Source organism: Aspergillus candidus (assembly GCF_002847045.1).
Source record: "Aspergillus candidus strain CBS 102.13 unplaced genomic scaffold BDW47scaffold_9, whole genome shotgun sequence".
NCBI lineage: Eukaryota > Fungi > Ascomycota > Eurotiomycetes > Eurotiales > Aspergillaceae > Aspergillus > Aspergillus candidus.
Window position 1 is genome coordinate 549,080 of NW_020194014.1, and position 21,431 is coordinate 570,510.

At 54.6% G+C, this 21,431-nt stretch overlaps 6 protein-coding genes across 6 annotated transcripts; 2 read left to right on the top strand and 4 right to left on the bottom strand.

The window, feature by feature from the left end:
- Positions 1–201: 201 nt before the first annotated feature.
- On the bottom strand, positions 202–1,863 carry BDW47DRAFT_94374 (uncharacterized protein). Its single transcript, XM_024820272.1, has 4 exons — positions 1,381–1,863; positions 1,182–1,325; positions 1,052–1,119; positions 202–998 (listed from the first exon to the last, which is right to left on the bottom strand). Exons 1-4 carry the CDS (start codon positions 1,549–1,551, stop codon positions 212–214), a joined length of 1,170 nt encoding a protein of 389 aa, XP_024674352.1. The 5' UTR covers positions 1,552–1,863; the 3' UTR covers positions 202–211.
- A 2,914-nt stretch (positions 1,864–4,777) lies between these two features.
- BDW47DRAFT_123837 (lytic polysaccharide monooxygenase auxiliary activity family 9 protein) lies at positions 4,778–5,955 on the top strand (the record flags this gene model as incomplete). Its single annotated transcript, XM_024816133.1, has 2 exons — positions 4,778–4,955; positions 5,012–5,955. The coding sequence occupies 2 exons, from the start codon at positions 4,778–4,780 to the stop codon at positions 5,953–5,955; spliced, it is 1,122 nt and encodes a 373-aa protein (XP_024674353.1).
- Positions 5,956–6,301: 346 nt separating this feature from the next.
- On the bottom strand, positions 6,302–10,405 carry BDW47DRAFT_135128 (DUF3433 domain-containing protein; the record flags this gene model as incomplete). Its single annotated transcript, XM_024818254.1, has 3 exons — positions 10,170–10,405; positions 8,244–10,061; positions 6,302–8,187 (listed from the first exon to the last, which is right to left on the bottom strand). The coding sequence occupies exons 1-3, from the start codon at positions 10,219–10,221 to the stop codon at positions 6,302–6,304; spliced, it is 3,756 nt and encodes a 1,251-aa protein (XP_024674354.1). The 5' UTR covers positions 10,222–10,405.
- A 462-nt stretch (positions 10,406–10,867) lies between these two features.
- Positions 10,868–12,526, top strand: BDW47DRAFT_135130 (serine hydrolase domain-containing protein; the record flags this gene model as incomplete). The annotated part of the gene is made up of 4 exons (XM_024818255.1): positions 10,868–11,521; positions 11,576–11,712; positions 11,758–12,049; positions 12,099–12,526. Exons 1-4 carry the CDS (start codon positions 11,122–11,124, stop codon positions 12,524–12,526), a joined length of 1,257 nt encoding a protein of 418 aa, XP_024674355.1. The 5' UTR covers positions 10,868–11,121.
- Positions 12,527–15,272: 2,746 nt separating this feature from the next.
- Positions 15,273–17,881, bottom strand: BDW47DRAFT_101869 (sugar porter family MFS transporter). The gene is made up of 5 exons (XM_024811737.1): positions 16,939–17,881; positions 16,689–16,889; positions 16,251–16,636; positions 15,885–16,197; positions 15,273–15,833 (listed from the first exon to the last, which is right to left on the bottom strand). Exons 1-5 carry the CDS (start codon positions 17,235–17,237, stop codon positions 15,338–15,340), a joined length of 1,695 nt encoding a protein of 564 aa, XP_024674356.1. The 5' UTR covers positions 17,238–17,881; the 3' UTR covers positions 15,273–15,337.
- An 899-nt stretch (positions 17,882–18,780) lies between these two features.
- BDW47DRAFT_135134 (NAD(P)/FAD-dependent oxidoreductase) lies at positions 18,781–20,647 on the bottom strand. Its single transcript, XM_024818256.1, has 2 exons — positions 19,960–20,647; positions 18,781–19,882 (listed from the first exon to the last, which is right to left on the bottom strand). The coding sequence occupies exons 1-2, from the start codon at positions 20,623–20,625 to the stop codon at positions 18,941–18,943; spliced, it is 1,608 nt and encodes a 535-aa protein (XP_024674357.1). The 5' UTR covers positions 20,626–20,647; the 3' UTR covers positions 18,781–18,940.
- Between the last annotated feature and the right edge of the window lie 784 nt (positions 20,648–21,431).

Here is a 21,431-nt window from a genome sequence, read left to right on the forward strand (position 1 = left end):
ACACATAGAGGGTGCACTCTCGGAACTACAGCACGTACAGTAACAGTACTCTGGGTTCTCACGTTTAGAGATACACGTCGTTTCTCTTGCACTATGTGATGATCAGGAACAGCCCACCCCGAGGAATGGCTTCTTTTTTCCCAAGGGAATAATAAAAAATGAGTTGAAACGCTATAAAAAACATGGTACTGTACACATAAGCGCAGATGCATCACAAAGGCGGATAAAATGGAACCCCCCGCCATTTTTCTCCCTCCTCAGGAATTTGCAACGTGCCCCCGACGACAGAAGCATTGCCGGGTCTGATTTCCTGAAGGGGCACATCCTCCCACGTCGCGTGGACGGTCGACTCGCCATCCATGATGCGATTGATGTTCAACAAAGTGCTATACACCACGTTGGCACTATCCGGCGGCGTCCGGCTCCTTTCCCGACCTTGGTCCTCGCTTTGGTCGGAGTCCCTGATATCGGACGATGTCGTCAGTCGCCCAGTCAGAGACGGGAACGGCGCATAGCATTTCAGATAATCTGCCCTGCACATCCGACCAAGCGTAATGTCTAGCTGGCCCCCCGAGTCGAAGACCTCTTTCATGCCGGTGGGGCTGACCGACAGGGCAGACAGCATCTTTCTCGCTGCGCTGTTGCTCACTGCGTAAAAGAAAGAGCACACCCCATCCTCGGCCTCAAAGACGAGACGCGTATCCTCGGTTCGGTTGATCGGTGGCGAATCCCGGAATACAGGCGTGAAGTGATGCTTCGGTGTGACGGTCGGGTCGTGAGAAGCGGCGAAGAAGCTGGTGTTCGGTCGCCAGTTTATCCCGCAGTGGCCGAACCAGATGACGTCCCAGTTCTCACCGTAGGGAGATGTCGCGTCTGCGCTCGTCCCTTGGAGGGCGCGCAGGGCAATGGCCATGCTTTGAAGTTGGGTTTTGATCGTCACGTCCCAGTCAGAGTCATCTTCCATGATGATGGCGCTTGATATACCCTCGTCTACGATGCTATTGGCGTTTGGTTAACAGGCGGTTGTTTCACCCGGAGACTTCGAACGTACTGCTGTAGGGCGTTCACGTGCGCGCGTCGGGCGCCATATTCGCGCGCTGTGAGGTCGTCATGCCAGTTCTGGAGAATCGTCCGCGTTAGAGACTTTGGACATCTGTGACTCTCGTGCCCTGTGGACTTACATAAGGGTAGGCCAGCGCATTGAGCTGGTCTGGCGTGACACCATCGATCCAGTCGACGTGAAATCCCAGGACGGATGACCGGAGAACGATGCTATCGCGCTTATCGGGTCTGGAGGGGAGATTGATGGCGAAGATCTTCTCGACCTGTCATGTTGTCTTTGAGTGAGTTGAAGATATAATACAGGGTAGGGTCACTCACTCCCAAGGTCTCGTTTCGTATATCATCCAGATAAGGGTGCGTCCGGCGGGGGGCCGCCGGCGCGGGGTTTGGGAAGGTCGCGTATGCAAAGAGGACGAAGGCGACCGCGACCACTCCGATCAGGTAGAGCAAGAGCGAGGGGAAGCGCTTTGAGGGCATCGACCAGGCCATGTTGAGCGTGGCACCCCGTCTTGGATGTGGGAGAAGACTTCAAGCTGAGGAGCTTCTCGACCGCGGGGGACCACAATACAATATATACAGACCGGTCGACGCCATATCAGGGTGTTATTCGGCAGGTGAATGGATTGATGCCATGGGGGCTGGAATCCTTCAGTCCCTGGGGACCAACCCGTCAACGCCTGGCGTGGAGGGGCGCCGCACAGCCCCAATTCCCTGGTTCACTTCTCTCTGATACTGGCCACAACATATTGCAGTGTTCAGGACCCATCACCGATGTATGGGGGAAAGGGGTCATGATTGAGATTCTGTGAGTATTTGAGTCAAAGAAAAGTCACTATGCAATTTGCAACGAACACCTGGTCTTGCAGAGAACTGTTATATTCCACGCTAGACGGCGCCAAATCCAGGCCCCACTTGGGGTCTAGATGCCCAGCGGGTCGCGTGTTTCTCAAAGTTCCAGCAAGATATGTGTCAATTCTCATAACCCAGGGTGTTTTTATATCCCAATCCATTGGTTGATAAAAAGTAGAAGAAGACCTTTTACACAACGTCTGAACCGAACACTGTACTATCGCGATGTAACCAACTTGGTGCGCGATTCACACATCTCCTCCGCCCCATCAGCCCTTCCTCAGCCTGATCCTTCCAAGTACCCACCTAAGCCTATATAGGTTCGTCACGCTACTGTGAATCAGAAACCAGACCAACCAGACCGACCAGCCCAAATTAAGCCAGCGTTGGTCCGATATCCCGGAGGACAGCCGTCGCGATCCATGTTCGACACGAGGGTTGATCAATTTGGTTTGATTGATGCTCGAGTCAACCCTGCTACAATTTTTATCCTGCGCCCCCACCAATTATATTTGGAAGTAGGCAGATTTCTAGCAATTGCATGTTCAATCAACCCTGTTTGTACAATATTATAAAGGTTCTGATAACGTGGATTGGCTTCTGTATGATACCCCAATAGGTCAATGCGTGATGTGGCTCCGGATTCTGCAGTCCAGAATCCAAACCATTGGTTCACTAGTAACTGGTAATCGTATCAGAAGAATACTCTAGATGCTAGCAACAAAACAATACCGTCTCGTTCATCCTAGCACGCAGATCATGATACAGGAGAGGAGTTATCTGACAAGAATTATTCAAAACAAACTAGCGATATCCTAGTACCATCTAGGTATTGTATGTATCTCTCTTTGGGTAGCTTGCTTCTTCTAACTTTTGTTATGTTGCCCCTTTTACTCGATATGGTGCAGTCGTATGTTGTGGTTTAGGATCGGTTGATTGTGATCTTGATTGGATCTGTAGTGCTGCCCATGTCTCCAGAGCAATGTGGACAACGCATTTGAAAGGATACACGAGGCTCAGTATCATTTCTTTATGAACATCATAGAATATAGCAGGAAGACAATCGGTGATTGTCCATATCCAATCACTCGGCTCTACCTAGAAGTGATATAGGTTAGAGTTGAAACACACCCTGTCCTGTCATTTTCCCTCTCCGGAAGAGGTATTATAGTAGCCAGTAGCCAGTAGCCAGTAGCCACATGATATATTCCATTCTTCCATATTCACATTTCCTTTGATTCATCTCATACTTCTCCTTGTCCTCAAACATGTGTCTTTCATGTTGTATTACATGGGCTCGGAACTGTTGATCCGACACTTTGATTTTATATATACGTGATCCGGGCATACGAGATATATGCCCCTCTTTGTCAACGCGCAAATATTGGCGCCATGACGGCAGTAGCGCACTACCAATCAGGTGATCATCTCCTGCAGACATATTTTCAAAAAGGACTCGTGGCTGTCTAGTAATGGTATCGGGAAAGCCAAGCTAATAAAACCATCATGCAGGATGGTTTAGTGGACTCGCGTCAACCGTTGCTACAATCATGCCCCTGTCAACGCATCGACGTCCTGATGGACGGCATTGCTGGATTGGCTTAAAACAATGATCCCCAGGAAATATAAATATATAATGAGGGGAGCTTGGTTTCAATTTTTTGAGACGAGCAAAAGCGCCAATCATACGGCTTGTACATCTGCGGTCGAGGCGAAAGACCAATTTTGGGCCTCTCCTGGTGGTTACTTGGAGAAGTCAACTTTGAAGTCACTGGCCAGGAAGGACTTTAGTCTTGGACTGCCTCCCAATCCTCTCTAACACACCTTCGACCACGCCCCGGGACCAGTCGGCTACGGATTCAGCGGGTACGATTCTCTCCTCCCCACTGAGGGAGGCAACTGTGGAGAGTGCCAAGGAGCTTAGAGATGTTTTCAGGGAATGAAGACGAGGAGGAAGGTGATGCCGTTGAAGAGATTTTCTGCATTTGTTGTGGCCACAAGACAGCGACTAGATGGCCGAGAGAGCATGTATGTTTGGACATTATGGTACTGCCGCCCACCACGTCCGCGACGGATCAGTCGTATTATTCGTGTGATTCGGGAGATCCCGACGCAGATAGAGAAGGAATATCCCTGGTGTTACGCGGTGTGTTGAGGTACTAGAATTAACAAACATCGCACTGATTTTAGGGTTACGAAGGGCAAGTGCATGATATTTTGGTAGCCAAGTAGTAATCTCTTGTAATATTGCGACACAAACCAATATTAAGTTTTCCTTCCAGCATGTCATATCTCCAGCCCCCTGGGGATCTCAAAGTGGAATTACTAGCGTTGGTCACGAATGTAGGATAAACTAGCGAGATCGCCTTGAGACGAAGAACCCAAACCGACGTTAGACCCCATAATGACCTCGGGATGAGTTTGAAACTGCCAACACCCCGTCAATGAACTTCATATCTGTCAAAGTATACAGGTCAGAACAGCTACATATCCGTCAGTCCGAGCGTCTCACTGTGAAACACACCCAAATGACAGGACTTAGGGCTGACCGTCAAGCAGTGGTCCGTGTCGACACATCATGTTCGTCTGATATGGAGATCGGGTGATATAATCTATCTGATACTCAGGGTTTTCTCTATGTGAGTATCTTATTTGACTACGAGGCATGAGATTATAACAAGCCAAAGCGGATAACCGCCGTGTCGGTGTGGCTTGTGTACGCGCTTCATCCGTCCAATCTTATGAGGTTGGACAGTGTAATCAGTACAACGGTCAGAATAGTCTCATCTCGTGTAATTAGTTATACGACAATTGTATAAATATCAAGATCCATCCCTCTATCATCAGATGAATCAACACCATCACCATGAAAGCCCACTACGCCCTCCCCGGCCTCATGGCCAGCCTCGCCGCCGCCCACACGACAATGACCAACCTCTTCGTCGACGGAGTCAACCAAGGCGATGGTGTCTGCGTGCGCATGCACAATGTCGCCGAGCTATCTAGCGATCCTGTCCCAATCGACAGCTCCCTCATGGCTTGCGGTACCCTTTCCCTCTCTTCCTCTCTCCTATTTCAACAAGCTGACATAAAGGATAAGGCCACAACGGCGAGACCCCCGTGTCCCGCACGTGCGGCATCAAACCCTCCTCCAAACTCACCTTCGAATTCCGCCAAAACGCAGACGACCCCCGATCCGGATCCATCGCCCCCTCGCACCGCGGCCCCTGCGCCGTCTACATGAAGCGCGTGGCGGACGCAACCGCCTCCGCCGCCTCGGGCGCCAACGCCGCGGCCGGTCCGGGCTGGTTCAAGATCTGGGATCTGGACTATGACCCTGCGTCCGAGCAGTGGTGTACGCAGATGCTGATTGAGAATAATGGGTACTTATCGGTGGACGTTCCGGAGGGATTGGAGGCGGGTGATTATCTGGTTAGGACGGAGATTTTGGCACTTCATGATGCCGATAAGAGTCCGCCGGATCCGCAGTTTTTTGTCGGCTGTGCGCAGGTTTACTTGGAGGGTGGGGGTGATGATGGGGTGCTTGTCGAGCAGCCGGAGACTGTGTCGATTTCCGAGGGGACGTATGATCTGGAGGTCCCTGGCTTGACGTTCAATATCTATGAATCTGATCCGAAGACGTATCCCGTGTTTGGTCCGCCTGTGTTTCGGCCGAAAGATGACGCCGCCCGGGTCAAGAGCGATCCTGTCAAGCAGAAGAATGGACTCCGTCTTGCCGGGTGTGTCCTTGAACGGGATAACTGGTGTGCCGTCGAAGTGCCGGAGTACTCTTCTGAGAAGCAGTGCTGGGAGGCTTCTGAGAACTGCTGGGGTCAGAGCAACGTCTGCTGGAGTACGCCCCCGCCGACGGGGAATGTCCTCTGTGAGATCTGGCAGGACCGGTGTCACCGGCTGGATGAGGATTGTACGTCGGGTCGCTGGACGGGCCCTGAGCAGGAGGGGGATTTGACGCCTGGGAAGCCGGATGTCGCGGGGTCGGTGGATGTGTTCACGAAGGGGGAGTCGCGACGCAAGTCGGGATAAAGAGGGAGGTCGGTGTGGTGAGGAAATTCTAGGTGTTATAGTGGATTGAGTATGGTTTGTTTAGTATGCACTGTTTTAGATACAGGTATTTCCTCCCTGTGGTTCACAATTGGAAAGTGTATAGCGAATTGAAAGTTAGATTCTGTGGCTAGTCCCACTTCTATCGATTTGTGCCTGTGATTGAGAACCTAGAATAGGCGTATAGTAGGTCGATTGTATGGATCATCTATTATGTACACTATGTACAGCTATTGCCTCCCGGTTCAAAGCTGGAGTAGATGTATAATACGATTTATAAACCTTTTGTCTATATGTACATTCTATATACATTATTCTACATCATTCATCAAGCGGAGTCCTGCCCACGGGAATCCTGCCCCCGAGAGTCCTGCCCCCGAGAGTCCTGCTCACGAGAATCCTGCTCACGAGAGTCCGGCTCCCGAATCTCACGCAGCTCAATCACCCCCGTCTTACCCGCCTTGTCTTCCGTCGGGCAGTCTTCCTCGTCCACCGCATACCGCCACCGTCCGTCCACTCCCGTGAACTGCCGGAACCCGTACCGCTTGTCCAGCCCATCCAGATGCGTCCGGCGCGCCTCACTGGTCCACGTGTATGTCCCGTGGAAATCGCCCATCATGCGGCTGTGTGCCAGCCACGGGAGGACCGCCCCGATCGATCGCGGGATCCGTGGCCCCTGGAACCGGCCCCGCCGCGTTCCGAACACGACCAGCACGACCAGTGTGTCCAGTGCGATGATGATCAGTGCTAGCGCTAGTGACGGCACCGACGGGACCATGCACCATAGGCTGTACATGACGGTTGCATCCGGCGCTACTGGCCCCTCGTCTAGCGGCTCGAGGTAGATTTCGCGCCATAGCGAAAAGTACGTGCTGTACACCCACTGGTACACGATCTGCGTCATGTCGATCAGAGCCGACGTGTGGAGCTCGGTCGAGTTGGCTTGCCGTTGCTTGTACAGACGTGCCACCAGGAATCCCGCCCAGTCGTACGACGCCTCATAGTCCCCTTGTTCCTGCTCTTCCCCCGGCTCCTGTTCCACGTAGCTCTGGGGGATCGCCGCAAACATCTTATTGAACTGCCCCAGGCTGATCGTCGCATTGGCATGCATCGACCCCGACGTCACCGGCGGCGCGTCCGCCCGCGGCGTGTAGTCCTGCACCTGGCCCTTGTAGTCGAAGGTCACCGTGTAATTCTGCACGTGCACCCGCGGCTCGCAGTGCAGCGCGATGGTGTTGTCCTCTGCCATGACGGCCCCGCGGGCGTGATGCCAGCGCGCGACGACCATGACGGTCGACGTCTGACACGCGTCCCAGTCGTCCTGGGCCATGGGTGACAGGAAGTGGATTGACATGGAGATTCCGCCCGGGGTGCGGTTCAGGGCGGTCATGTTGACCGTGCACATGCGGGACGGGTCATCGAACATGGGATACGACCAGGACGCGGTACGAGTGGCTGGATCCTCGGTCAGGTCGTGCTGCAGTGACAGGGGGCGACACTCCAGCTCCGCGCCGATCCCCATGGTCGTGGCGTTGTACAACGCATCCGCGTCGGCGTTGTTGACCCTCAGCGGGACGAACGAGCGGTTGGGGCTGGTCCACGCGAGCATGGGCACACCACTGGTGATACTGGTCTGGATCAGATCGTACTCGGTGAAGTCTGCGGCGAAGTCCGTCTGGTGAAAGACCGACTGGCTGTAGTTGGTGCGGATGTTCTCGGTCGGGAGGTTCGACTGGGTCAGCTTCTGCGTGAAGAGCCCGCCGGCCACGACCGTCAGCAGCGTGTTGGCCACGCAGGCCAAAGACACGAGTCCCAGCAGCGGGTGGCGGTGACGGAGGGTCTTGATGAAGACGGCCCAGGGGTTCTGCGAGGCGTAGTTCATGGACAGCGACCGACGAGCCGACGCCATGCCGCGCTGCAGATGCACCCACGGCTCCAGGATACTCAGGTTGCGGTGGATCGAGTTGCAGAGCGCGCCGACGGACGAGGCGACGACCGACGGCATGAAGGAGAGGACGACCTGGAAGAAGCTCGAGTCGGACTGGGTCAGGTGCTGGAAACTGCCTTCGTGGGCCAGCGACGCGATGATCACGGCCATGACGGCGATCACGGCGGTCAACAGCAGAAACTCCACGATGAAAATCGGAATGACCAGGAAGTGGGGTCGGGGGTCGACGCGCGCCCGGAGTCGTTCTGCCTCCGCAGGGGGTGGGTCTTCGCCAGTCAGCCAGCGGACTCTACACTAGGGGGTTATGATCAGGGGAACAAACCAGCCGGCGGAACAATCTCGAGACGCCGTCCCAGAGGTCCATTGTACCAATGCAGACGCGAGTGGCGGAGGAGCCGTCGCAGCTGAATGGTGGAGAATTCATGGTAATCGGCATTGGGATCGGTCAGGATGTTGCAGGCGCCGAAAACGTCGGTCAGCATGCTGCACATGGCCCCGATCGACCCCGGATCACTCTGGAGGATGTTGGGGCGGCGGTGGTAGAAGTAGAGCAAGATCACGGCGAGGAGGCCGCCGAGGGCCAGGATGACCTCGGACCAGAGGGCGGCAAAGGTGACCACGGCGATGGAGACCTGGCGCGTGACCTTGACGGCGGGTACGGTCGTCGGGGGTTCATCCGGGTTGAACAGGCGGCTCATGGTCATCACAAAGGCCTGCTTGACCCCGCGGGTGACCTTGGCCTGGAACTCGGGCTGGGTCATGACGGTCCAGGTGTCCAGCACCAGGACGGGCTCCAGATCGCCCAGATCCTGGCTGATCGTCGGCAATTCCGTGACGGTGCGGTCGCCGGCCGTCGAATTGTACTCCATGAAGATGGTGTCGCTGGTGTAGGGGGCGCGGTGGGACAGGAGGCCGTGGAACGCTTGGAGGTCAAACTCCGACCGGGTCAGCGGCGTCGTGGTGCCCCGCTGGATCTCGACCTTGGTGATGGAGCTGTTGGCGTGCATCGATACGGTGGCCTCGGCCTGGAGGTACTCAACGTTGCAGGCGAACATGGTGGCCGACGAGGTGTACTGCGGGCCCGCGTCGCGGATGGACGCCGCCCCGACGTCCGAGGCGTTGATAGAGATGAGCACGCCGTAGAGGTCGTACGGACTGCACCGGCGGGCGGCAAAGGCGCGACGGCCGATATCCGGGTCCCCGGTCGCATCGGCCCGGGAGGGCTCCCAGTAGCGGACCTGCATGAAATCGGTGCTGGGGTACATGATACTGTTGTAATGGAAGTCCACGGTGCAGGGGTCCGGGTCGTCGTCGGCCCCCGAGCCCGGCACGGGGACACCATCAACGGCCCAGGAGACCGATGGATGCTCGGGGACGGTCTCGTTGACGGCGACGGGGAGCTGGTCCTCCTGCATGATCTCGTGGCAGGCCAGCTGCGACCAGTAGATGGTCTGATTGACGGACCACAGGGTGCTCTCGCGGGGGTCCTTGGCGGGAATCTCGACCGGGGCGACGGCAAAGCCGGCGGAGCGCGAGCGGTGGAGGTCATCGGTCTTGGCGTAGGCGGAATCGAAGTTGTTCTGCTCCTGGGCGGCGATCCAGCGGGCCTGAGCGCGGGGAGGGACCAGGTGCGGCCAAATCTTCATCTCCTTGCTGGCCGTCACACTGACCTCGCGAAGTTCCAGCAGGGTACTCTGCAGGGCGGGCAGAAAGATGCGGGTGAGCAGAGTGAGCACGGAGACGGTCAGGACGACCCAGTGACCCCGCTTGGCCGAGGTAATGGGGGTGAGAAAGGTCTGGCCAAAGTTGTAGTTGATGAAGAGCACGGAGGCCGGGGCGCCGTCCGGACGGGCCATCTGAAAGTACGGTTCGAGGCGAAGGACATCGAAGTCGACAAAGGACCAAAGGATGACGAGGACGAGGGCGAGGATGATCGGCACGTAGTTGTAGGCGAACGACTGGAAGTTGGAGAGGTCGTCGGTGCTTCGAAAATAGACGATGCCGGCATGGTCACGGCTGTAGCGGCGGAGAAGATCCAGGGTGATCAAGAGGACGAACATCAGGCCGCCCAGGAAGCAGAGATAGCGGGGACGGAGGGCGAAGGGTCGCCATGCCGGGGGAGGCGGCGGGAAATGGCGTCCTAGTGATGCGGCGTATCAGCATGGTCCCGATGAGTGACCTCGCGTCCTCCATGATGGGATCCTCTCCATCTCCCCGTTCGGGAGGAAAGGAAGGAGTAGTAACATACGCAAGAATTGTTGGCAGAACCTCAAGAGGCTACTGTCGAGGGCCCCGGGCATTCTAACGGGGTGAAGGGACCCAGTAGTCGCATTCCCGACGGTTCAGCGGTGGACACCAGTCGAGCACAGTATGCGAGTCAGGGATAGAACCGGCCACATGACGATACCCAGGACGACCAGAGGATGAACAAATTGCGGAGTGGGAGGTCAGATCGGATGAAGTCAAGGGACCGATGAGTGAGAGATGGATGAGAAGACAGCTCAGAGTGTTCAGCTGAAGTTCGATAAGGATCGCCCTGCGTGACTCTGGTTTGGACGGTTTGAATGGTTTGAATGGGATTGGGAGTGGCCGCCAAGTTTGCGTTTTGCCTATTTGGGTTAGACTGTGGATGATCTACCAGTCAGGCGAAGTCTTGGCGGTCCCGATGGTAATCCCGGCTTGTCATTGGTGGACGGATTAGAGGGCTAACCCGATTGGGAGCCCCACCCGGTCCCTGAGTCCCGTGATCCTGGAGGGTACCTGAGGCACCCTCCCCTCGACTCCGCGTCGTCAGCCACGCTTCCCCACCACCGAGTGATGCAGTAGGTGGCTATTCGTTAGTATCTAAGATTGACATGCTGAGGTTCTCCTGGTTGGATGTTGACATTCCTGCTCCACGTCACCCCATAAAACATAGTAGAACGTCCCCAGATGGACGCCACAGCCTGAGTTATATATCCTGGACGTACCTCTCGACAGTCCCAAATAGCATATAGCATATACAAGTCTTCAGTAGGAACAGTTCGCGATCATGACTTGTTTCGCGCCAGATCCTATCCACCAGAATCCACACTAGTGGATGACATATCCACGATCGGTCCGCCGTCTCCCACTGCAGTAGTTGCGTTATATAACCGAGGTCTCTTCGCGGGGTTCCACGTTGCCACTACTCTCAACAACCAACCACCCCAGCTTGAATCATGACCGTCACAGCGTCGCCCCTTCCGCCTTCTACGACCGCTCGTCTCGAGCACCTCGTCGACCAGGCCACCAATGCAGACAACGGGGTTCCCGGAGTGGTGGTCGTCGCCGTCGACCGCCACGGCCAGGAGATCTTCTCCCGCGCCAGCGGTCCCCGCGGCCACGGACACTCCGAGCCCATGTCCGTCGACGATGTGTTTTGGATTGCTTCGTGTACGAAGATGATTGTCGGGATTGCCTGCATGCAATTGGTTGAACGGGGTCTCCTGTCCCTCGACGATTCCGACCAGGTCGAGCGCTACTGCCCCGAGTTGAAGGCCGTGCAGGTGCTGCAGCCCGATGGGACGCTTGTTGATAAACAACGGGGCATCACCCTGAGAATGTTGCTTTGCCATACGGGTGGGTGACCAGGCGTGCGTGTTGATAGAGACATTGTAGTGCTGACACCACCAGCTGGCTTCGGCTACTCGTTCATGCACCCGCAGTTGCTGGAGCACAGTCAGCGGACGGGCTTCGACGAGATGTCCAACTCCCTCGAAGGCTTCATGCAGCCCTTGGTTCATCAACCCGGGGAGCAGTGGAGATACGGAGTGAGTGCGATCGCGGCACCATCGCTAGCCAGGCTGACCGCGTAGATCAACATCGACTGGGCGGGCGTGCTGCTCGAGCGTGCCACCGGCCAGTCCCTGAACGACTACCTCCACGAACACATTTTCCAGCCGCTTGACCTGGAAAATATCAGCCTGATCCCCACGGAAGCCATGAAGCAGAGGCTCGTGAACATGAGCGCCCGTGCCCCTGACGGCCAACTATCTGCCATCGACCCGATCCAACCCCGTGCGTTGACGGTGGGAACCGAAACGGACGGCAAGCCTTTCTTCCACAGCGGCGGCGGAGGTGGCTTCGCTGCCCCGCGTGACTACTGCCGTATGTTTCAACCGCCGTTCGAGTATCTGAACAGACACTGACGAAGTAGAAATCCTCGCCGTGCTCCTCAACAACGGCACATCCCCAACCACCAAGCGGCAAATTCTCCGCCCCGAGACCGTCGAACAAATGTTCGAGAACCAAATTGCTCACCTGCCGCCTCTGCGTGAGAAGGAAATGATCACCTGTAAACCGCATGTGTGCCCCGCCAGTACTGGCCTGTACCCCTCCACACCGGACGATCCGCAGGGCTGGGGCCTCAGCTTCATGATCAGCGGCGGCTACACGGGCCGCTCGCGACAGACGGTCTCCTGGTCGGGTGTTGCTAACCTCTACTGGTGGTGTGACCGGGAAAACGGCGTGGCCGGCATGGTCTCCTCCCAGGTCTTTCCGTTTGGTGATTTGAAGGTGTTTGAGCTGTGGGCGGGAGTAGAGAAGGAGATATACCAGGGACTGAAGGGGGAGGCTAAGATTTGAACAAACTTGTGTTTGTGAATTACCATCTTGATGCTAGTTTAAGTATAGTTTTTTTCCCCAGATATTCATCTTCTAATCCATGCATTACCCGGTTCTCCGGTATCCCTCTAGAGGCAGTGTTTGTGCTGGGTCCTGGGTAATGGACCGCTAGGAAAACCTGAAGTCCACCAAACGCAGCCGTTTGCTGGGCGGACGATAAACCAGGTTGTGCAGTGAACCACCCCAGATGGTGTAGTCTGATGGGTGTTTCGACGCAAGATAAGACCAGGCCCTCTACGAGAGTCACCACATGACATTGGCTTGCGATCTTGGGATCCTTTGTTCCTGACGCGCTTTCCGTCTCTACGGAGAATATGCCCATGCTGCAATATGCGAACGATGGATAAAACCGACAAGTGGTAAGATGCGACGGAGCATTGTGGTTATTGCCATGATAGTGCCTGTTTCGGTATCCAAATGATTGTGTATCACGCACTATGCGACGACAGGTATGCCAGGATGTTGTCATTTCAAGCTCAAAGCCCGCTCATCTTGTCAGGTAAAGTCTTAGACATCTCATAACGAAGAACCAATTGCCAAGTCCTGAGGTTGCAGATTATCATCTCCCCTAGTAATGCAGCAACCCATCACCCGATATTATGATCGGTGGAGGTCGTGTATAGCTCTGTGTCTCTGAAGCAGTGGTAGAACACAGTTCACAAGCTCATCTTGCCATTTGACTTCATCAAGCCCATAGTTATACCAATCAGGCACCCTAGCTCTCTTCGATCGAAAAGCAACATGTAGAGTTAGTAACGGCTTCATCACTTGTTCCGTAGGATAGCGAGGGAACCAAAGTCAGTTTTGGCATTGCCCTGCCAGGCAACCCTATCTCACAAGGATGTCATAGAGATGACTATGAAGGTCCTTCCACTGCCTTTGTTTATCGGGATCTTATAATATTATAGGAAGTATGGTGTTGGACCTGTAGTTTGTCCGTCGGAAATGTCGATATGCTCGGAATGACGGTTCGCGGTGTGACGACGAAGTTCGGTCCATGATATCGCCATAAGTATATAGTCGGACAGGATAGGCACGTTTCCATATATAAATTCCTCGCAAGAACAGGTCGAGCAGTAGAGGCAGAACGGCAACCCTCTTTCTAAATTTAAGTTTAGAGCAGATCTTTGATCATCTTTTTAGGGCGTTTCTAGCAGCCGTCCACTAAGGGAAAAGGAGGCTCAATATTCTCGATTTGTATATCTCTACCTTGACGGTGGAAGATATCCAGAGACGGGCTTGATTCCGACAGCCGTATGTGATCTTATGTTTGAACCGAGGCCTACCACACGCAGCGTTGCAGAAAAGGGAATGAAAACCACGTCTAAAAAAGCCCAGTCATGGCTTCTTCAACGCAGGATTGGTTAGCCATTGGGGCCGTAGGACAATGTAGTCAGCTTGGTAGAGGCTTGTAAGACGCATCGTGGTTCTAGATCAAGCTGCATGAATCAGCCTCCCTCCTTCACTTGTGGCCATAAAAATATAGGTAAGATATCATGTACGTACTATGTACCATAAGCCGATCCTCAAAAGTTACTTTGCCTCCTTGATTGATGTGGCGGGTGGGGCCGGGTCAGACCAGGCTTTGATAGAGCCAAGGCAATATGCCAACTGCCTTCTTAACGTCGGTATGGCACAGCCCACCAAGTGCTGCATTCCCCTTGCCAGTCATATCAAAAAGCGACGTGTGTTCTTCGCCCTCTGCGGTTTGACGCCGGGTGCAAGGAGGCTGTTCTGGTGCGGACCCAAAGGAGTCAACTGCTCTGGGTCGTACAGGGTACGTGAGATAGGGTTAGAGCGAGAGGCATATGTCTTGCTTAGTCTAATTCGTATATGAGAGACAAGACGGTAAAGAAGTTGGTAATAAGCTTTTGTAAGAGGAGAGAGATCAGAGATTCTATACTTTAGGGATAGACGAGACTTTTCATGGTTGATGGTCCACGGATGTACAAACCAGAATGATCTGCATTGTCAAATCCTTTAACATTCTAGGATTTCGGAATTAACTCAGTGCGTCGGGTTGTTGCTGCAAGGACTTTCACATGTTTTCTTTGGGATAGGGAACGAATGGCTCATATAAGCGTTTCACTAGTGTAAATATAGCTCGTGCCGCAGCTGTCTTCGCTTCTGATAATTCATATGCCCCATTGGTATTCTCCACGTCCAATTTGAAGATGGTGCTTGAACTGTCCTGCCCTTGCATATCTATTTGAGACAAGTATAAACGTTCGATAAGCACTTGAAGATACATGGCAGATTTCATATTTGGGGAGGCTTTGGGCGTCATATTTGAAGTCTGGTTTTTAGGTGTGGAGGGGTTTGGCCTGTTCACGGTTCGATAGTAGGTACCACAGACAGTTTAAGGCAGGTGATGTGAAGGTCGAGAGATAGATCAATATACAACTCAAAATGACTCTCCAATATATGGAAGGACGATGAAGGTGATGGCAAAAGATGGAAAAGTTCGTAGTATATATACCCCACCCCTAACCCAGTGGTTGATAAGAAGCAAACGGATTGATATTATGATTACAGAGGTGAAAGACCACCGTGAAGGACCACCCGCCATTCACTCACTATTAAGTCCTGATAATCAGGCATTCCATTATAGGCGAGACAGGCAGTCACCAAAACAATGAATGCAGTCAAGCAATGCAACCGGTCGGATGTTTGCATTCTAGAGCCGCCGCACAGACTACCTAGACCCCTCTCCACCCCACCCACACATATGGCACTGCCGCTTCCATTAGCCACTTAAGCCAAGGAAACGCATCAGCCTGCCTTGGTCTTAGCCCCGTCCCCGTTCCCGCTCCCGCTCCCGTTTCCCGGCTCGCTACTGCTTCCACTTTCCTGGCCCACCCCGGGACCAGCCGATCCCGGCACAGCTTTGGCCTCCAAATCACCGACATGGCCTTGCTCCATCTGGGCCACCTTGTGCGTCGAGGTGCGTGTCTTCCAAGCCGGAGTGCCGATGTACGGGAACCCGTCGGGGTCTTCGAACATGGCCTCGGTCTCTTCCAACGTCTTGCCAGCGGTCTCGGGGAAGAGGAACAACACGTGGAAGAACATGGCCGTGTTGAAGATCCCGAAAATAAGGTACGTTCGCCATTTGATGTTGGCGAAGGCTTCGGGGGTGAACAAGCCCAGCGCCGTGTTGAAGGCCCAGTTGCCCGAGGTGGACAGAGACACACCTTTGCCGCGCAGATGTAGGGGAAACAACTCTGGCGGGTAGACCCAACTAACGGGGCCCCAGGTAGGCGCGTAGGATCTACGAAACAAAATTAGTACGGCGGGCAGATCGGAGAGTCTGGGGACATACGCCACAAAGAGATAGGTGCACGCGATCAACGCCTTGGATGGCGGACCTTTGACCTCCATGGATTGGGCCGCGACATTGTCGACCCCGCCCTCAACGACGGTGCCGTATGTGGCCATAATACCTGCATTCGCGTACATCCAGATGGCCATGAGCGTGGCGCCGACGAGAAGCGTCGGTCGTCGACCCCAACGGTCCATCCACATCAGCGCGGGCAGCGTCATGATAACGTTGATGATGTACTGGATCGAAGAGGCGAGGAGGTTGGCATCGCCACTGTACCCGGCCATGGCGAACACGTTGGTGATGTAGTACACTATATGGTCAGCCACGCGCCCCCCGGGGTCTAGGATGATGGGGGAAACACACTCATGACGTTCATGCCCGTCAGCTGAGACCAGATCTGCATGAAGAGGCCAACCATGGTCCGGTGAATCATCCGGGGTTTGAACAGGTCCAAGTAGGTAACGTGCCGGTGCTGACTCTCGAAGTCGCACGTGTTGCGAATGTCTTGCAGCTCGAGTGCCACGAACGGATGATTCAGATCGCCCTTGGCGTGAACCAGAGCCAGCACACTCTGGGCTTCCTCCCAACGATCCTTGCGTGCCAACCAGCGAGGCGATTCGGGCAGGACCGTCATGCCGAGGAACAGGAATATGGCGGGAATCATCTGCAGGGCCCAGGGAACGCGCCACGCGGCGGCCTTCCATCCCCTGAAATCCTTTTCGCCAATATAGGAGCATCCGTAAGAGATACTGCGGGAGGTCAGTCAGCACGCACGGCTATGGGGGAGGACAAAGACCATACTAGAACATAGTTAGGATACCCCACGTAATGGCCCACTGCTGCACACCGACCAGGCGACCGCGCTTGGATGGCGGCGCCAGCTCACTAATATACACCGGTACCTGGGCCGACTCGATACCCACGGCTAGACCGTTGATGACACGCCCGGCGACTAACATGCCGATGTTCTGGGAGGCACAGATGATAGTCGAGCCGACGAGCCTAGAATGATCAGCTCTGGGGTCGTTCGAAGAGAATCCACCGGGCTTACCAGATCAAACAGCCGATCATGATGGTGTACTTGCGTCCCAGTCGATCGGACAGAATACCGGAAATAAGCGCACCCAGCCACGAACCCGCAGCCATGGAAGCGGTGATACCACCCTGCACCAAGGAATGGGGACCGGAGCACTGCTCTTCAGTAAAGGGCGGGCCCTTGGGACCCTGGTTGAAGTAGCAGAGATAGGACTGTTCATTCAGCTGGGCGGACATGGACGAAATGTCGAACCCAAAGAGGGCACCGCCCACGACGGCGATGCCCGAAATTACATAGATATTGCCGACCAACATGATTATGACGGGGCAGCCCGGAGGCAATTGGACAGACACAAAACACGATCGGCAGGCGAGACAATCCCGAGTGACAGGTCGGAGCAGAGACAGCAGTTCACGAAAATTTTCGTCCGCAGCAGGGAGGGGAAGGCCATATTATAGAGATCTCGATCGGGACAGGTCGGTCGGAGGAACCCCCAGATGGGACGGATGCTACCCCCGCAGCTGAGAAGCTCACCGCATGAGTGGAGAGATGAGACTGGATCTTTGGAACGGGTCGACACATCTCCTGACAGTGTCCGGTGGCTGTCATGGACGTCCGGTTATTGGTGGACCCGAGCAATGGCGAAGTTGCATCGAATCAGAAATGACTCGGATCACGACCCTGGTTGGCTTGTTTAACAGAAGGATTAATGTCTGTTTCGACTAGTGGTTAGCCGGACCTTGAACTGCAGTCCAGTGGTTCTTCTCATTGGCGAAGGGACAGGGGGTGTCAGATGGGCCCGACCCCCGACCCCAGACCCCAGATCACGGAGAGAGTGGTTCGAAAGTGGAACCTCTCCAGGCTGACTCAGGAAGCGAGTGTGGGGGACGAGAGAAGAAGACCCTTCTGGTTTCATATCCATGATGCGGTGTCGTTGAAGCCATGCGCTGCCTTTCCCTCCAACTCTTTTCACCCCCCACCCCCTCCCGGGGTTCCCATCCTTAAGTCAGCCCATCCCACCACGATTGACACGCCACCAATCCGAAGGCTTAAAGCTTGACGAGGTCAAGGCGGGAATGACCACAGTGGCGCAATCCTGATGAGTGGCATAGGCGGCCCTGCCCATGTCACTGTAACCATCCTACGGCATTAGTGGAAGCGCTAGAGGGCTGCGACGCTGAGCAAGCGGGACAAGCGGCGATGGCCGACTGGTTGGGGGCCGTCGGCGTTCAGCCATTCAGCCACGGCAGAGTTAATCCTGACCCCTCTCCAGAGCTCACTAAGAACCGCCAATGAATCCGGGGGTGGAGATGGGTCAACCATGGCTGCAGAGAGGCCTAACCCAAACGCACGATCTGACCTTGGATAAATTTGTCTTTGTTCTAACCACTCGCTCAGTCTAGATCCTTTGAATAGATGGAAAGAGGCCATTTCGACCCGTCAATGACAGGGATGATAATGATGAAGGAGGGGGAGATGAGGGGGCAGAAAGAATGAAAGAAAAAAACGCAAAAAAGAGAGAAAAATGAAGGGAAAAGAAAGAGGGGATCACGTGTTCCCTGCCTGACCCGTTGCCTGCCAACTGGCCAGATGGATAAGGTCACGAGTCTTCCCCCTCACACTTTAATCCAGAGATCCAATATAATCCAAAGGTTAAGATGCAGGGACGGATTCCAGGTGTGGACCAGCACAGACTTGCCCGGAGGACCGTGGGCCGTTCCATGCCAGATCACGCCGTCAACACTTGGATCGATGAAACGGTCTGATTGGATGTGTTTATTAGGTTGCTCGGGTGGCCACAGGGGATATGTGCAGCTCTACCGTGAGGTCATGTCTCGATCTGGTTGGTGGGGAAGCTTTATGGTACATGGCGTGTTGATCATTTCTGAGTCGACTACCTCTACGTGGCTGGATAGTTCATCTCGTCGAAACAGCCTCCACATAATGAGGCCATGACTTTGTAGAAACATCGGGTATCAGCGAGAGGATCAGCACCATTCCACTCCCACCCAGGAATCTATAGCATTGTCGCCAACTGTGACACACTCCCTCTTTCAACGCGACGCCTCGAACAAAGCAGCTCTCGTGGGAGCCACTCACTCACTTTACCTCCCGGCATTCCCGGGCGAGCGTCCATCTCCACCTCGTCCATCCCCATCGCCATCAACCCAACCGCCACGCCCGAGAGCCACGCCAGTACCATGCCTTCACCCTGGAACCCCGCCGATATCCACTCCCCGGCGGTGCGCGAGCCATCCCAGCGACTCCTCTTAGGCAGCTTGCGCCCCGTGAGCTTCGGGTCCAGCCTCCCAACGTAGGGCAGCAGATCCACCGTGAACCCCATGCACCCGCTCCACACATGTTTCATCCGCCCGCCGTCCGCATCCTGGCCCCAGTTCTTCTCCCCAAAGACAGCCGGCATTAAGCCGTCGAGGTAGGCGCGCACGGGATAGCTCAGCCGGTCGTCCCCCCACACCCCAAACTCGTCGATCCCCCGTTCGGGAGACTGCACCATCCCCCCGCCGACCATCAGCTCTCCGCCCCCGGCCGCGGGCCGTTGCGTAATGTAATCGAATCCGCGATTTCCAATAATCCCCCACGACCGCGCGCCGTTGAGGCCCGGAAACTGCGTTCCGGGAGTTTGCGCCGACATGTGTCCCCGGACGGGGAAAAGCTTGCCCGTCAGACCAGGGATTAGGTTCGATGCGAACGCGTCCGTCGCGTGGATTACCTGCGTGGCGCTGATGTGTCCGCGGGGAGTATATATCGTGTACGGATGTCCAGCGCCAGTGGGGCTGGTTTGGACCTCCGTCACGGGGGTGTTGGTCTCGATGGAGAAGTACTCGCTGTAGTCGGCCAGCAGGCCGGATAACAGGGCCGTGACAAATCGATACGGCCACATCGCACCGGCCGGATACGTGATAATCCCGACACAGTGGTCGACCCCGACGTTATACTTCTATTCCATCATGAGCCTTCGCACTTCTCCGTGGGTAGCGACAACCCGTCGTGCCGGTCCTGAGCGGCGGTACGTACCTCACACCCCTCCGCCCCTTCATACACGGAAATTTCGTCCCCCGCCTCAGGCACATCCCTGTTCAGCTCCTCCACCATCCTCTTTGTTTTTGCCCACGTATCCTGGTCGGTGAATATATCAACCGTTTCAACCTCCCTCGCCTCTGCGACCTCCAGATCCTTCCGTTCCCGAGTCAAATGGAGCAACGTCGGCAGATGGCGCCTCCCGAACTGCAGAACGCTTTTTGCGCGCGTCTTCCCGAACTGTTTCTTCAAGCCAGCATAGTCCGTGTACGCGGTGTGCTTGATGTGTCCGCCATTGCGTCCCGTCGCGCCGCTGCACACATTCCGCGCTTCGAGCATGACTACACGCGGGAAGTGGTGCTTGAAGTCATTGTCGCGCGATCGGGAGGTGAGGATGGTGTAAGCTATGCTTGCGCCTGATATCCCAGACCCAATGATCACGATGTCTGCGTGAGCGGGGAGGGTTGCCGATGCGGTCGAGACCAGGTTGGGGAATGGGGGATTTTGCTGCCAGAAAGAGACGGTGGGGTTGGGAGATGGTAATGTTCTCAGGGAGATGCGCGACAGCAATGCTTCGAATTGGCGGGCAGTGGTGGAGAGCTCCGTGAACACTGCCTGGATATCATGGTATACATTGCGGAGGCGACTGAGGATCTGGCCCATGGTGGACGTGGTTGAAGTTGGCGAGACGGGAAGGAGACGATGGAGAAGTGCGGGGGCGGGAATGGGGGGTTTAACTCATCCTGCTGATCGGGCCATATCGCAGATTTGTTTTTGATTTGTTGATATATTAGCATCGTGATAATTGTCGATTCTGTCCAGAATAATTCGCCCTCACTGCTATGTCTGCAATAGCGGTCCTTGCTTTGCGTCTCTACTGTTGCTGCATTGATTTATTGCAGTGATCGGCGTGTCTGCATGTTCACCGCTGTTATGTGGGTATACAGGATGCTCGTGCTATTTGACGAATCGGCCCCATCATACTAGACATGATCGATTACACGGTTTGTAAATGAAATAGCCTGATGATAGTATATTTATGCTATAGAAACCCACATGGTGTAGCGATTTTCGGGGACTAGATGGGATTTATGTAGATATATATATGGAGATTTAGTGCAGCAAACAAAGATAGGAAAGTCACAAGAAATCAATATCTTAACAATATCCAATAATTCTCACAGCTATCTATATAAGTTTATGTAAGGAGGAAAGACATGTTCATGCTATACTTTTGTGAGTCATGACGGGGTCAGGCGAGGTATCCAAATTTGTTAATATATTTTCCTAATACTAGTGATCGATATTTTGTAAGTACAATTCTCGATCTATTCTATCATATCTATAAACCCAGTCATGTTTCTATCATCCTCCGAAAGCATATAATCTTATTTTTATCTGATAACTTGATGACCTGATCACTTGATCACTTGGTCGCTTGTCAGTAACACTTGGCGGCAAGTTTTCTA

What these genes read in the sequence shown, in the direction of transcription:
- BDW47DRAFT_135134 (XM_024818256.1), bottom strand. Translation starts at nt 20,625, where the DNA reads ATGGGCCAGATCCTCAGTCGCCTCCGCAATGTATACCATGATATCCAG. An exon ending in AAGGGGCGGAGGGGTGTGAG is followed by an intron (nt 19,883 to 19,959) that starts GTACGTACCGCC and finishes ATGATGGAATAG; the next exon opens with AAGTATAACGTCGGGGTCGA.
- BDW47DRAFT_101869 (XM_024811737.1), bottom strand. Translation starts at nt 17,237, where the DNA reads ATGTTGGTCGGCAATATCTATGTAATTTCGGGCATCGCCGTCGTGGGC. An exon ending in GGTATCCTAACTATGTTCTA is followed by an intron (nt 16,637 to 16,688) that starts GTATGGTCTTTG and finishes GACCTCCCGCAG; the next exon opens with TATCTCTTACGGATGCTCCT. An exon ending in TGCACCTATCTCTTTGTGGC is followed by an intron (nt 15,834 to 15,884) that starts GTATGTCCCCAG and finishes TTTGTTTCGTAG; the next exon opens with ATCCTACGCGCCTACCTGGG.
- BDW47DRAFT_94374 (XM_024820272.1), bottom strand. Translation starts at nt 1,551, where the DNA reads ATGGCCTGGTCGATGCCCTCAAAGCGCTTCCCCTCGCTCTTGCTCTAC. An exon ending in TACGAAACGAGACCTTGGGA is followed by an intron (nt 1,326 to 1,380) that starts GTGAGTGACCCT and finishes ACAACATGACAG; the next exon opens with GTCGAGAAGATCTTCGCCAT. An exon ending in CACGTGAACGCCCTACAGCA is followed by an intron (nt 999 to 1,051) that starts GTACGTTCGAAG and finishes AAACGCCAATAG; the next exon opens with CATCGTAGACGAGGGTATAT.